General features: G+C 48.7%; 1 protein-coding gene across 1 annotated transcript in view; it reads left to right on the forward strand.

The window, feature by feature from the left end:
• The window catches only part of LOC310643047 (GDNF family receptor alpha-4-like), a gene marked incomplete at both ends in the record, with an annotated part of 106,296 nt that overhangs the window by 71,843 nt on the left and 20,952 nt on the right, over positions 1-13,501 (forward strand). The window contains one exon of the mRNA XM_083367079.1: positions 9,437-9,517. Coding sequence (XP_083223205.1) covers positions 9,437-9,517 — 81 coding nt within the window. The remainder of the gene's footprint in view (positions 1-9,436; positions 9,518-13,501) is intronic.

A 13,501-nucleotide genomic window follows, 5' to 3' on the forward strand; every position in this document is an offset into this window, starting at 1 on the left:
GGACCAGTTCCACGGAGAGGGATTTTTTTTCCGTGGACCGGAAGGGACGTAGTTTTTGCCTGCTGCCTGCATGGATGGGGGCTTCGTTTGCTCTTGTCCCAGCCTGTCCCAAACCAATGGCAGAATTTCAGCTTTTCTAATGGGTGGTTTACTCAGCCCGGCTGCACCGTGGAGAAAGAGGTCAAAAGACTCATTTATTCCTCTTCTCAGCCTCCTGAGCACCTAATTGGCTTTAACGCCAATGTCCTGATTAGGATCTAAAGGGCAGAGAATTGGCAGATGCCGCAACCCAAGGAAGAGTTCGTGTTGCTGTGCGGGAATCTCTCGCAAACCACACCGCCTCTCTAAAGGCTGCACACACAAACACACACACACACACACACACACACACACGCGCAGGCAGGCAGGCAGGCAAGCGACCACGGTCCCTCTCTCTTTCCACTCCAGGTGTGATTGTCGAGGGCACACCCAGCTGCCCAAATTGCAATAATGGCCACTTAAGCATGATAATTGGAGCCCCTCAGCCGTGGCCGATATATATTTTATCCCTCCAAGAGGCTAATTTTTGGCAAGTCAGGAGTTTTTTTGAAAGGGACCTCGTAAAAAAAAAAAAAGAAAAAAAAGAAAAAGAAAAAGAGGCAGCTCGGAGATCATAACTCTTGTCTTGTCAGGACAGTGAGTGTTTTATGTGCCGTGGAAATTAAACCGGGAGTGAAACAGGCCCACCCATGCGTGGGCTGGAAAATAGATGGATTAATAAAATGCCACTGGGGGACTGACAGCCGAGGTAGGCAGGCTGAGGAGGTTAAAGAGAGAGAGAGAGAGAGAGAGAGAGAGAGGAGAGAGAGAGAGAGAGAGAGAGAGAGAGAGAGATTGAGATTGGGGGGGGGGTTTGAATTGCAATCAATTTTCCTCCCCGGGAGGGGAGGAAAATTATCCTGGCCAGCTAAAGATAATCCAGGTAGTAGCAGCAGCAAGTAAGGAAATCCGAGACAACCAAAGCCTCGTTCTTCTCTTAGATCCGTGCTCCTTTCTTGCTGTGATAACAAGACATCTCCATAATTGCTTCTTCTTTTTTTTCTTTCTTTCTTTCTTTCTTTCTTTCTTTCTTTCTTTCTTTCTTTCTTTCTTTCTTTCTTTCTTTCTCTTTCTTTCTTTCTTTCTTTCTTTCTCTTTCTTTCTTTCTTTCCTCATTCGTTCCTTCTTTCTTTCTTTTTCTTGCTTTCTTGCTTTTTCTTCTTTCCTTCCTTCCTTTTTCTTTTTGTTCTTTCTTTTTCGTTCCTCTTGCTTGCTTGCTTGCTCCTTCCTCTCTTCCTCTCTCTCTCTTTCTTTCTTTTCTTTCCTCACTCATTCCTTTTTTCTTGCTTTCTTGCTTTTTCTTCTTTCCTTCCTTCCTTCCTTCCTTCCTTTTTCTTTTTGCTCTTTCTTTCTTTTTCATTCCTCTTGCTTGCTTCCTTGCTCCTTCCTCTTTCTTTCTTTCTTTCTTTCTTTCTTTCTTTCTTTCTTTCTTTCTTTCTCTTTCTCTCTCTCTCTCTTTCTTTTCTTTCTTTCTTTTTTCTTTCTTTCTCTCTCTCTCTCTCTTTTTCTTTCTTTCTTTCTTTCTTTCTTTCTTTCTTTCTTTCTTTCTTTCTTTCTTTCTTTCATTTCTCTTTCCCCTCCCTCCCTCCCTTCCTTTCTGGCTTTCTGGCAACAAGCTTCAATCTGATCCCATTGGTATAATTAATGAAGCCAAAGTACATTTACCTTAGATTCTCCTTTAGCTTCATCTGTTTTATGTCTCCAGCCAAACTAGGGGCTCTCCAAAATCCTGTGATTTCTCTCTCTCTCTCTCTCTCTCTCTCTCTCTCTCTCTCTCTCTCTCTCTCTCTCTCTCTCTCCCTCTCCCTCTCCCTCTCCCTCTCCCTCTCCCTCTCTCTCTCTCTCTCTCCCTCTCTCTCTCTCTCTCTCTCTTCCCAGTTAGTCAGGAAGGACTTTGGAAACAGGGCTGAGCTTATGCTACGAATTCTTCACAACCCATACAATGATCCTCTCTAGCAAGAACTTGAACTCGCCACCCTGTAACTATAGAAAATATTAACAGAACGATAACCAGGAGGGTCTGCTTCAGGCTACAGCAGGCAAAAGGAATAAACCTGAGGAACAGGAGAAGAGATCCAACCCAGAGAAAGTCAGATAAAGAAATTAGAGTCTGGGGCAGAAATGTAATTGGAAAAAGCGTCTCAGTTTTCTTGCAAATATAAGGGATGGGGAGCACATTCAGACTTGCAAGCTTCTGTTATGGTCATCTTACATTAAGTATTAGCATTCATCACAAAAAAGACGTTGAGAGTTTAGAAAAAGAGAAGAGAAGAGCCACTAAGATGATCCAAGGCCTGGAGGCTAAAACCTACGAAGAACGGCTGCGGGACTTGGCTTTGGCTAGTTGAAAGAAAAGAAGAAATAGGGGAGACACGATAGCAGTGCTCCAGTATTTGGGGGGCTGCCACAAAGAAGAAGGGGGGTCACGTTATTCTCCAAAGCACCAGAGGGCAGGACGAGAAACAATGGTTGGAAAGTGACCAAAGAGAGAAGCAACCTGGAATTAAGGAGAAACTTCCTGACAGCGAGGACAATTAACCAGTGGAACAGCTGGCCACCAGAAAACGTGGGGGCTCCATCACTGGAGATTTTTAAGAAGAGACTGGACAGTCACTTGTCTGAGATGGTATAGATTCTCCTGCTTGAGCAGGGGGCTGGACTAGAAGACCTCTAAGGATCCCTTCCAGCTCTATTCTATTCTAGGACTTTGGACTTCTACTCTGGTCTTCCTTGAGAGCTGCCAGCAAGGGCAGACAGGTATTAACTCTCTCAGCCCTTTAAAGCAGCTGTGTCTTGTTCCAGAATTACCCAGCAGTTCAAGGGTTATTCTATTCCTATTCTATTCTATTCTATTCTATTCTATTCTATTCTATTCTATTCTATTCTATTCTATTCTATTCTATTCTATTCTATTCTATTCTATTCTATATAGGTTCTCCTGCTTGAGCAGAGGGCTGGACTAGAGGACCTCAGGGTCCCTTCCCGCTATTCTATTCTATTCCATTCTATTCTTATTTATATTTCTATTCTATTGTATTCTATTTTGTTAATTCTATTTCTCTTCTCTTCTCTTCTCTTCTCTGTGCTATTCCATTCCATTCCATTCCATTCCATTAAATTCTATTCTATTCTATTCGTCCTTTTCCTTTTTTTGTCTCTCCTCTTTCTTTGCAGTTGCCGAATCCAGTTTTCCTCTTACACTCCCCCCCCCAGAAACCCCAAAGCTATAATCTTTCCTCCAAACAGGGCTGTTTGAGCCACCTAATCATCCCACTTGTCCCGTTCTGGACCTTTGCCACGTCTGTAATAGCTCTCTCTCTCTCTCTCTCTCTCTCTCTCTCTCTCTCTCTCTCTCCGCCTTTCCATTTTCTTCTTCTCCAAACTCAGAAAGCAAAACGAGCTGATTGTCGTTCCACCCCACCACCACCCCACACACACACCCCTCCTCCCAAGGCAGGTTACTCCTTCTCTCCGATTTGGACCCGCAACTCTTCTGGCCTCGTTTTCCCCTTGGCCAGCAGGCCCTTGCTTTTCGTTGGGGACCCGTTCCTCGTTCAATTGCCTTCCCTTGTCAAAGGCAATTCGTGGCACGCCTGGCCTCTTGCCATTCCTCTCCGCATCTTCCTTTGACGGGTCCAGCAAACCGTACTAAGGCCGCTTCTATGCTGCTGCCGTGTCTCCCGGCATTGAAGTGATGGATGAGTCCCCATCCAAGGAGCCGAGACAATATAGACACGTTTGCAAAGTGTCAGCTTACACACACACACACACACACACACACACACGGCCTCCTCCTCCTCCCCCGAGGCCGCAAAGGCTTGGCGACTTGTCATTTCGCACAATCAATTATCTCAACCGCCTGGTCTTGCCAATCGGCGGAGCGTGTCATTTACTCAACTCCGAAGGAAGCAAAGATGGGATGGGTTTGGGGGGGTGGGGGGGTGGGTGGGTGAGGGAAACCCAGATATAGATTAGTCCTCACCTTAAGCGGCCCAACGTTGGTGCTGCTAAGCGAGGCGTTTCTGAAGGGAGTTTGACCGCTCTTCTCACCGCCGTCGTTAAGCGAAACACCGCAGCCGTTACGTTAGGAAGGGATGTGTGTTAAGCGAATCTGGCTTTCTCCCTCCCCCCCCCTTCGTTGACTTTGCGGGTCAGAAGGTTGCAAAACGGGGGTCACGTGACACCGCGCCACCCACCCACCCCGGGAACGCTGCGACCGTCGTAAATGCGAGTCAGTTGCCGAGCTTCCGAATTTTGATCCCCTGACCGCGGGGACGCTGCGACGGTCGTTAAGAGTGAGAACTGGCCGTACGTCGCTTTTTTCCCGGTGCCGTTGTCACTTCGAGCGGTCGCCAAATGAACGGTTGTAAGTCGAGGACTTGCCCGCATTCTGCTTTAACGGGATCGGATTAAAGCCTCCGGGATTGTTTCTCTCCTGGAAGATCAGCAGAGCTGGAAGGATCCGCAATGCTCCCCACCATGCTTGGCCCCATCAGAGTAGCCGAACGATCCGTTTGCGGAAACGTGGCGCAAAAATCTTCCCGGTAGGCGTGAAAATGGGCGTCGTAGGAAGTAACTGAACGCTCGGCCCTCGGGGTCTTTCCTCCTTTCCTGCCAAGAGGGTCTATTTTTGACAGTGAGATAATATTTTCAGAACTTTGCAGCAGAATCTCAGAAGGAGACTTGGTGGAGAGAGGGAGGGAGGTAAAGGAGAGGGAGGGGGAGGGAGAGGGAGAAGGAGGGAGAGGGGAGAAGGAGAGGAAGAGGGAGAGGGAGGGAGGGAGAAGGAGAGGGGGAGAAAGAGAGGGAGAGGGAGAGGGAGAGGGAGAGGGAAAGGGAGAGAGAGAGGGAAAGGGAGAGGGAGGGAGAGGGAGAGAGAGGGAGGGAGGGAGGGAGAGGAGAAGGAGAGAGAGGGAGAGAGGGAGAGGGAGACAGAGGCAGAGAGGGAGGGGAAGGGGAAGGGCAGGGAGAGGGGGGAGAGAGGGAGGGAGGGAGAGGAAGAGGGAAAGGGAGGGAGAGAGGGAAAGGGAGGGGGAGAGGGAAAGGGAGAGAGGGAGAAGGAGAGGGAGAGGGAGGGAGAGAGAGGGAGGGAGACACAGAGGGAGGGGAAGGGGAAGGGGGAGGGAGAGGGGGAGAAAGAGAGGGAGAGAGGGAGAGGGAGCGGGAGGAGAGGGAGAAGGAGAGAGAGGGAGAGAGGGAGAGGGAGACAGAGACAGAGAGGGAGGGGAAGGGGGAGGGAGAGGGAGAGAGAGGGAGGGAGGGAGACACAGAGGGAGGGGAAGGGGAAGGGGAGGGAGAGGGAGAGGGAGGGAGAGGGAGAGAGACAGGGGGAGGGGAGGGGGAGGGAGAGGGGGGAGAGAGAAAGAGGGAGAGGGAGAGAGAGGGAGGGAGGGAGAGGGAGAAGGAGAGAGAGGGAGAGAGGGAGAGGGAGACAGAGGCAGAGAGGGAGGGGAAGGGGAAGGGGAGGAGAGGGGGAGAGAGGGAGGGAGGGAGGGAGAGGAAGAGGGAAAGGGAGGGAGAGAGGAAAAGGGAGGGGGAGGGGGAGGGGGAGGGAGAGGGAAAGGGAAAGGGAGAGAGGGAGAAGGGGAGGGAGAGGGAGGGAGAGAGGGAGAGGGAGACACAGAGGGAGGGGAAGGGGAAGGGGGAGGGAGAGGGGGAGAAGAGAGGGAGAGAGGGAGAGGGAGCGGGAGGGAGAGGGAGAAGGAGAGAGAGGGAGAGAGGGAGAGGGAGACAGAGGCAGAGAGGGAGGGGAAGGGGAAGGGGAGGGAGAGGGGGAGAGAGGGAGGGAGGGAGGGAGAGGAAGAGGGAAAGGGAGGGAGAAGGGGAAAGGGAGGGGGAGGGGAGAGAGAGGAAAGGGAGAGGGAGGGAGGGAGGGAGAGAGAGATAGGGGGAGGGAGAGGGAGAGGGAGGGAAAGGGAGAGGGAGAGAGAGGGAGACAGAGATGGGGAGGGGGAGAGGGAGGGAGAGGGAGAGGGAGATGCCCCCTCGGACTCAGTGACGTTCTCTGAACGCTGATATCAACTTTCTGAAACTTCTCCTTTGCATAAATATTTTGCAGATCCTTCCGTTTTTTGCAAACCCAGGAATTTTAACCGTCGGAGGCCTTTCTAGACAGTCCTTGGTTTACGACCGTTTGTTGAGTGACTGGCACTAAGTGACTTGTGACCATTTCTCACACTTAATGACCGTTGCAGCCTCCTTTCGGGGAGGGGTGTCACGTGATCGAAATTCAGGCGCTTGGCAACTGATTCGTACTTATGACCGTCGCAGTGTCCCCTTTTGTGACCTCCCGACAAAGAAAGGCAATGGGGAAGCCAGCTCCACTTAACAACTGTGTGATTACATTAACAGATGCAGTGATTCACTTAACGACGGTGATAAAGTGCGGCAAAATTCTCTTAGATGTTTCATTTAGCAACAGAAATGCTTGTTTTGATTGTAGAGGAAGGAAAGGAGGAAGGAAGGAAAGAATGCAGGAGGGAGGGAAGGGAAGGAAGAAGGAAGGAAGGAAGGAAGGAAGGAAGGAAGGAAGGAAGGAAGGAAGGAAGGAAGGAAGGAAGGAAGGAAGGAAAGAATGAGGGAGGGAGGGAAGGGAAGGAAGAAGGAAGGAAGGAAGGAAGGAAGGAAGGAAGGAAGGAAGGAAGGAAAGGAGGAAGGAAGGAAAGAATGAGGGAGGGAGGGAAGGGAAGGAAGAAGGAAGGAAGGAAGGAAGGAAGGAAAGGAGGAAGGAAGGAAAGAATGAGGGAGGGAGGGAAGGGAAGGAAGAAGGAAGGAAGGAAGGAAGGAAGGAAGGAAGGAAGGAAGGAAGGAAAGAAAGGAGGAAGGAAGGAAAGAATGAGGGAGGGAGGGAAGGGAAGGAAGGAAGGAAGGAAGGAAGGAAGGAAGGAAGGAAGGAAGGAAGGAAGGAAGGAAAGGAGGAAGGAAGGAAAGAATGAGGGAGGGAGGGAAGGGAAGGAAGAAAAAAGGAGGGAAGGAAAGAGGGAAGGAAGGAAGGAAGGAAGGAAGGAAGGAAGGAAGGGAGGGAGGGAGGGAGGAAGGAAAGGAGGAAGGAAGGAAAGAATGCGGGAGAGAGGGAAGGGAAGGAAGAAAAAAGGAGGGAAGGAAGGAAGGAAGGAAAGGAGGAAGGAAGGAAGGAAGGAAGGAAGGAAGGAAGGAAGGAAGGAAGGAAGGAAGGAAGGAAGGAAGGAAGGAAAGCCAAGCTGCAGACATGCTGGCTGGGGAATTCTGGGAGAGGAAGTCTGCTCATCCTTAAGCTGCCCAGGCTCCATCCAGATCAGAGCCATTCGCACCCACCACTCAGTTCAGCTAGGGGGAAATTATTTATTTACTAAATAAATAGGGATGCTATTGGTTGAATAAACATCAGCAAAGATCAAAAGAAGAGAGATTAAAGAGTGTGCAAAATCAAGGAGAGGTTTTATATATATCTACCCACACCTTAGATCTATTTGACATCGATCAAAACAACGCAAAACGTCCCGGAGTTGCTGGAACCAAACTTGTGAGTAATTAGCACACTCAGCCCCAAAGAGAGTGTGTCAAAAAGCCAAGTAGAGATGGAAAGTAGGACACCAGGTGATCCTTCTATATATATATATATATTTCTCTGGCCCTTGAGTATTCAGTTACTTTCTTTTAAAGGGTACGTAGTATTTTATTTTATTTTTATTTTTTGCATAACAATAAAAAACCAAGTTGATTTACAAGAGCACTAGCGTTCCTCGCTGGGTTTCTTCTGTCTGTGGCACCCGTCTGAAGCAATATGCCTTTATTGGAACAATTATAGATTTATTTTTTTTCCCCTGCTCGGGAATAGAGATATATCACATATGCACATTTTACTGCCTCAGAAAACAAGGGATAGTTAAACAGCCTATGGCTCAAAATAGCTCCAACCCAGGTTTAGTCAGAGAGAGAATAGAGGGGGAGGGGAGGGGAGGAAAAGGAGGAAAAGGGGAGGGGAGGGGAAAAGAGAAGAGGTTTTGAGAGGGGAAGAGGGGAAGGAAGGAGAGAATGAGGGAGGGAAGGGAAGGAAGGTGGGAAGGTAGGAAGGAAGGAAGGAAGGAAGGAAGGAAGGAAGGAAGGAAGGAAGGAAGGAAGGAAGGAAAGGGAGGGAGGGAGGGAAGGGAAGAAGGAAGGAAGGAAGGAAGGAAGGAAGGAAGGAAGGAAGGAAGGAAGGAAGGAAGGAGCGAGGAAGGAAGGAGGGAGGGAGGGAAGGAAGGAAGGAAAAAGGAGAGAAGGAAAGAATGAGGGAGGGAGGAAAGGGAAGGAAGGAAGAAAAAGGAGGGAAGGAAGGAAGGAGGAAGGGAAGAAAGGAAGGAAGGAAGGAAAGAAGGAAGGAAGGAAAAAGGAGAGGAGGAAGGAGGAAGGAAAGAAGGAAGGAAGGAAGGAAGGAAGGAAGGAAGGAAGGAAGGAAGGAAGAAAAAAGGAGAGAAGGGAGGAAGGAGGGAGGGAGGGAAGAGAAGGAAGGAAGGAAAGAAAGAATGAGGGTGGGAAGGGAAGGAAGGAAGAAAAGGAGGGAAGGAAGGAAGGAAGGAGGGAAGGAAGGAAGGAAGGAAGGAAGGAAGGAAGGAAGGAAGGAAGGAAGGAAGGAAAAGAAAAAAGGAGAGAAGGAAGGAAAGAATGAGGAAGGAAGGGAGGAAAGGGAAGGAAGAAAAAGGAGGGAAGGAAGGAAGCAGGAAGGGAAGAAAGGAAGGAAGGAAGGAAGGAAGGAAAAAGGAGAGAAGGGAGGAAGGAGGAAGGAAAGAAGGAAGGAAGGAAGGAAGGAAGGAAGGAAGGAAGGAAGGAAGGAAGGAAGGAAGGAAGAAAAAAGGAGAGAAGGGAGGAAGGAGGGAGGGAGGGAAGGGAAGGAAGGAAAGAAAGAATGAGGGTGGGAAGGGAAGGAAGGAAGAAAAGGAGGGAAGGAAGGAAGGAGAGAGGGAGGGCGGAAACGAAGGAAGGAAGGAAGGAAGGAAAAAGGAGAGAATGAATTGAATTGACGGCAATTGAACTTCACTCCTCTTAAGGCTGGCTGGCTGGCTGGGGCATTCTGGGAGTTGAAGTCTTCCATCTTCAACCTGCCAGCTTTGAAAGAGACAGGTCCACATGGAGAACATCTCAAAGGAAATTTGAAATCTGTCCAAGGAAGATAAGGGGCCGGTGGACCTTCCTGTGTCCCCTTCACGCTTTCTGCATTTAAGCTGCCCTTCTCATCTGCTTTTAATTGGGCTTCACTTCTCAAAGGGCGAATGTCTCTGGGCCCGAAAGCAGAGCATCGGGTTTTGTTAAATTCATGTAACAAATAATATGCAGGACAAAAGCATTGGCATTCTTTTCCCATGTAAATAAATATATATATGTATGTATTTTCTTCCTTTAGGTATGAACGTCATGGAAAGCAGTCCGTACGAGCCTTTTGTAAGGGGGTTTGACTATGTCCGACTGGCATCCATCACGGCAGGTAAGGACGGGGCGCCAGATCGTTGCAACCGGGGGGGGGGGAGAGGGGGGAATTAAGAAAGCCCTTTGAATTCATTAGGTTTCCTTTATCTTACCTTCCTTACTTTTTGAAGTCACTCAAGGTGGCGAACAATCCTGATACTCCTTCCTTCTCCTATTTTTCCCATAACAACAACCCTGTGAGGTGGGTTGGGCTGATAGAGATGGGTAGGACTGGCCCAAAGTCACTAGCTGGCTTTCACGCCTAGGGTAGAACTGGAACTCGCCATCTCCTGTCTGAAATGGTCTAGGGCAGGGGTCTTCACACTCGGCCCTTTTATGACTTATGGACTTCAACTCCCAGAATTCTTCAGCCAGGCACACTGGCTGAGGAATTCTGGGAGTTGAAGTCCATGAGTCATAAAAGGGCCGAGTGTGAAGACCCCTGGTCTAGGGTTTCCTGCCTGAGCAGGGGGTTGGACTAGATGACCTCCAAGGTCCCTTCCAACTTATTATTATTATTATTATTATTATTATTATTATTATTATTATTGTTGTTGTTGTTGTTGTTGTTGTTGTTGTTGTTGTTTTGTTGTTGTTGTTGTTATTGTTGTTGTTGTTGTTGTTGTTGTTATTATTATTATTATTATTATTTATTACTATTATTATTATCCCAAAGTCACAAGTCTTCTTTCACTTTTAAGGCAGGACTAGAACTCACCAGCATGCCTGGCTGAGGAATTCTGGGAGTTGAAGTCCACAAGTCATCAAAGTGCCGAGTCTGAAGACCCCTGATATAGACTTTAAGGGGAGTGGACTTCAACTCCCAGAATTCCTCAGCCAGCATGCCCGGCTGAGGAATTCTGGGTGTTGAAGTCCACAAGTCATCAAGGGACCAAGTTTGAAGACCCCTAATATAGGGTCTCCTGCTGAAGCAGGGGGCTGGACTACAAGACCTCCAAGGTCCCTTTCAGCTCCACTCTGATTCTGATTCTGATCTCCTGGCGTTTGGCCCAAAGTCTCCCAGTCTCCTTTCGCTCCTAAGGCAGGTCTAGACGGCTGCCTTAACCACTAGACCCCACTGATTCTTTTCTAGTCCCCTTTGTACAAAAGCGGCACTCGGCACGTGCTCAGAACAGCACAACTCTCTTCTCCGTTTCTGGAGATCTTTGCCAAGGCGGTTATCCGGAGAGCATGATTTGCCCCGGGGGTGGCATGTTCCCAAAGGCCGACTCGGTTTCCCCTGCGCCTTGCCGACAAAGACGGACAGCTCCAGCCGCTTCCGAGAGAAGACATCATATGTTCTGCAAGGGCCCTAATTAGGAATACCATTATGCTCGGTAATTGGCCGATCAATCCTGGTTTCCCGCTTTCTGCTCGCCGAGCGGGGTTCAAGGTGACAGAGGCATGGGAAATGGACGCCGCACATGCTCCATTAGGCAATTCCATCAGATGGAGGTCGCCCGGCCGAGGCTGGCTGAACTCGGCCAGAAAAAGCTCCAGGTTTCCTATCCTAAGCAGGAAATTTCACTTTGCGCTCTGTAGTTTCTCAACCTTGGGCAATTTAAGATGGGGTGGACTTCAACTCCCAGAATCTCCCAACCAGCAAAGGAATTCTGGGAGTTGAAGTCCACCCATCTTAAAGCTTGCTGCCTGGGGGATTCTTGGAGTTGAAGTCTACCCATCTTAAAGCTTGCTGGCTGGGGGATTCTGGGAGTTGAAGTCCACCCATCTTAAAGCAGGCTGGCCGGGGGATTCTGGGAGTTGAAGTCCACCTACCTTAAAGCATGCTGGCTGGGGGATTCTGGGAGTTGAAGTCCACCCATCTTAAAGCATGCTGGCTGGGGGATTCTGGGAGTTGAAGTCCACCCATCTTAAAGCATGGTGGCTGGGGGATTCTGGGAGTTGAAGTCCACCCATCTTAAAACTTGCTGGCTGGGGGATTCTGGGAGTTGAAGTCCACCCATCTTAAAACTTGCTGGCTGGGGGATTCTGGGAGTTGGAGTCCACCCATCTTAAAGCATTCTGGAGGGGGAATTCGGGATGTCCATATGTCACAAAACCCTCAGGCTGGGGGATTCTGGAAGTTGAAGTCCACCCATCTTAAAGCTTGCTGGCTGGGGGATTCTGGGAGTTGAAGTCCACCCATCTTAAAACTTGCTGGCTGGGGGATTCTGGGAGTTGAAGTCCACCCATCTTAAAACTTGCTGGCTGGGGGATTCTGGGAGTTGAAGTCCACCCAACTTAAAACTTGCTGGCTGGGGGATTCTGGGAGTTGAAGTCCACCCATCTTAAAACTTGCTGGCTGGGGGATTCTGGGAATTGAATTCCACTCATCTTAAAGCATGCTGGCTGGGGGTTTCTGGGAGTTGAGGTCATGTGAAAAACAATCATGTCACTTTTTTCAATGCTGTTGTAACTTCAACGAGTCAAAAAAAATCAACGGTTGTAAATTGTGGACTATCTCTGTAGCACTGCAATGGCTCCATTCACTTCCATGGAGACAGTTCAGAGTTTCTGGCTAGCTTGAGTCCCCAGAAAAAAAAAATTGAACAGGGATACAATCGGTCTCCTAAAAGTTTTGAAACACAAGCATCTCCAGGGAGGCGGCAGCCAGAAACATGAAGACGGTGCCTGCAGCTGCGCAAAGTTGCTTCTTCGTATTTGTGACACTCCTGTGGGAACATGAGTCTTGCATGGCTGTCACAGAACCAGAGATTTAAGTGACAGGAAGTCAAATGCTGGTTGACTGTTGGAGAAATGTCCCCAGAAAGGAAATGGAGTAGAATTCTGTTCTGTTCTGTTCTGTTCTGTTCTGTTCTGTTCTGTTTTATATTCTATTCTCTATCCATTCCATTCTCTATTCTATCCTATCTTATCCTGTCCTATCCTATCCTATCCTATCCTACCCTACCCTATCCTATATTCTATCCATTCCATATTCTATTCTATTCTATTCTATTCTATTCTATTCTATTCTATTCTATTCTGTTCTGTTCTGTTCTGTTCTGTTCTGTTCTGTTCTGTTTTATATTCTATTCTCTATCCATTCCATTTTCTATCCTATCCTATCCTATCCTATCCTATCCTATCCTATCCTATCCTATCCTATCCTATCCTACCCTACCCTATCCTATATTCCAGGGCTTTTCAACCAGTGGTACGGGTACCACCTGTGGTACATTGGCACCTGGCAGGTGGTACGTGACCATCCTAGAAAAGTGGTAGTGGGGGAGGGGAATGAGCTGAACCGGTGGCAGCACCGCCCAAGCCTGAGCGAGAGACGGCTGGAGCTGCAGGGCTGTCAGGGCTCAGCAGAAGCGCCAGGATCAGCGCCAGGATCCAGCTGGAGCTCAGCACTGATCCCGGCGCTTCTGCTGAGCCCAGAAGAAGAGCCGATCAGCTGGAATGTTGCAGCATCTCCAGGGTCTTGTGATTTGCATTCAGATGCTTGGCAAGTGATTCATATTTATGACGGTCACAGTGTCCCAGGGTCATGTGAAGGGATCAAAACCTGCTGTAACCACCCACCGGGGGGGATAAAAACCAAACACCCCCACCTCCCACCCCCGCTGCCAATCCTCAACAGAAATGGTCACATCAATGAAAACCTCGGACAGGAGGAAGAGCGCTGCCTGTCTTGCTCGGCTGTGGCTTGGGGGGGGCACTTTTTTCAGTGCCATTGTAACTTTGAACAGTCACTAAGCGAGCTGTTGTAAGTCGAGGACTACCTGTACTTCATCACTTTTTTCCTTCTATTTTTTGGGGGGGTCATCAAGTTTTTGACCCCTTGCTAGGCGACTGGTGGTACTCGGATGTTGCCGTATCCTAAAAGTGGTACAATGGGTGAAAAAGTTGAAAAGCCCTGCTATATTCTATCCATTCCATATTCTATTCATTATTCTATGCTATTCATTATTCTATTCTGTTCTGTTCTGTTCTATTCTATTCTTATTGTTATTCTTATTCTTATTCTTATTCTATTCTATTCATGGTTTTTCTGCTT

Source organism: Vipera ursinii (assembly GCF_947247035.1).
Source record: "Vipera ursinii genome assembly, chromosome: 7".
In the NCBI taxonomy this organism is placed as follows: domain Eukaryota; kingdom Metazoa; phylum Chordata; class Lepidosauria; order Squamata; family Viperidae; genus Vipera; species Vipera ursinii.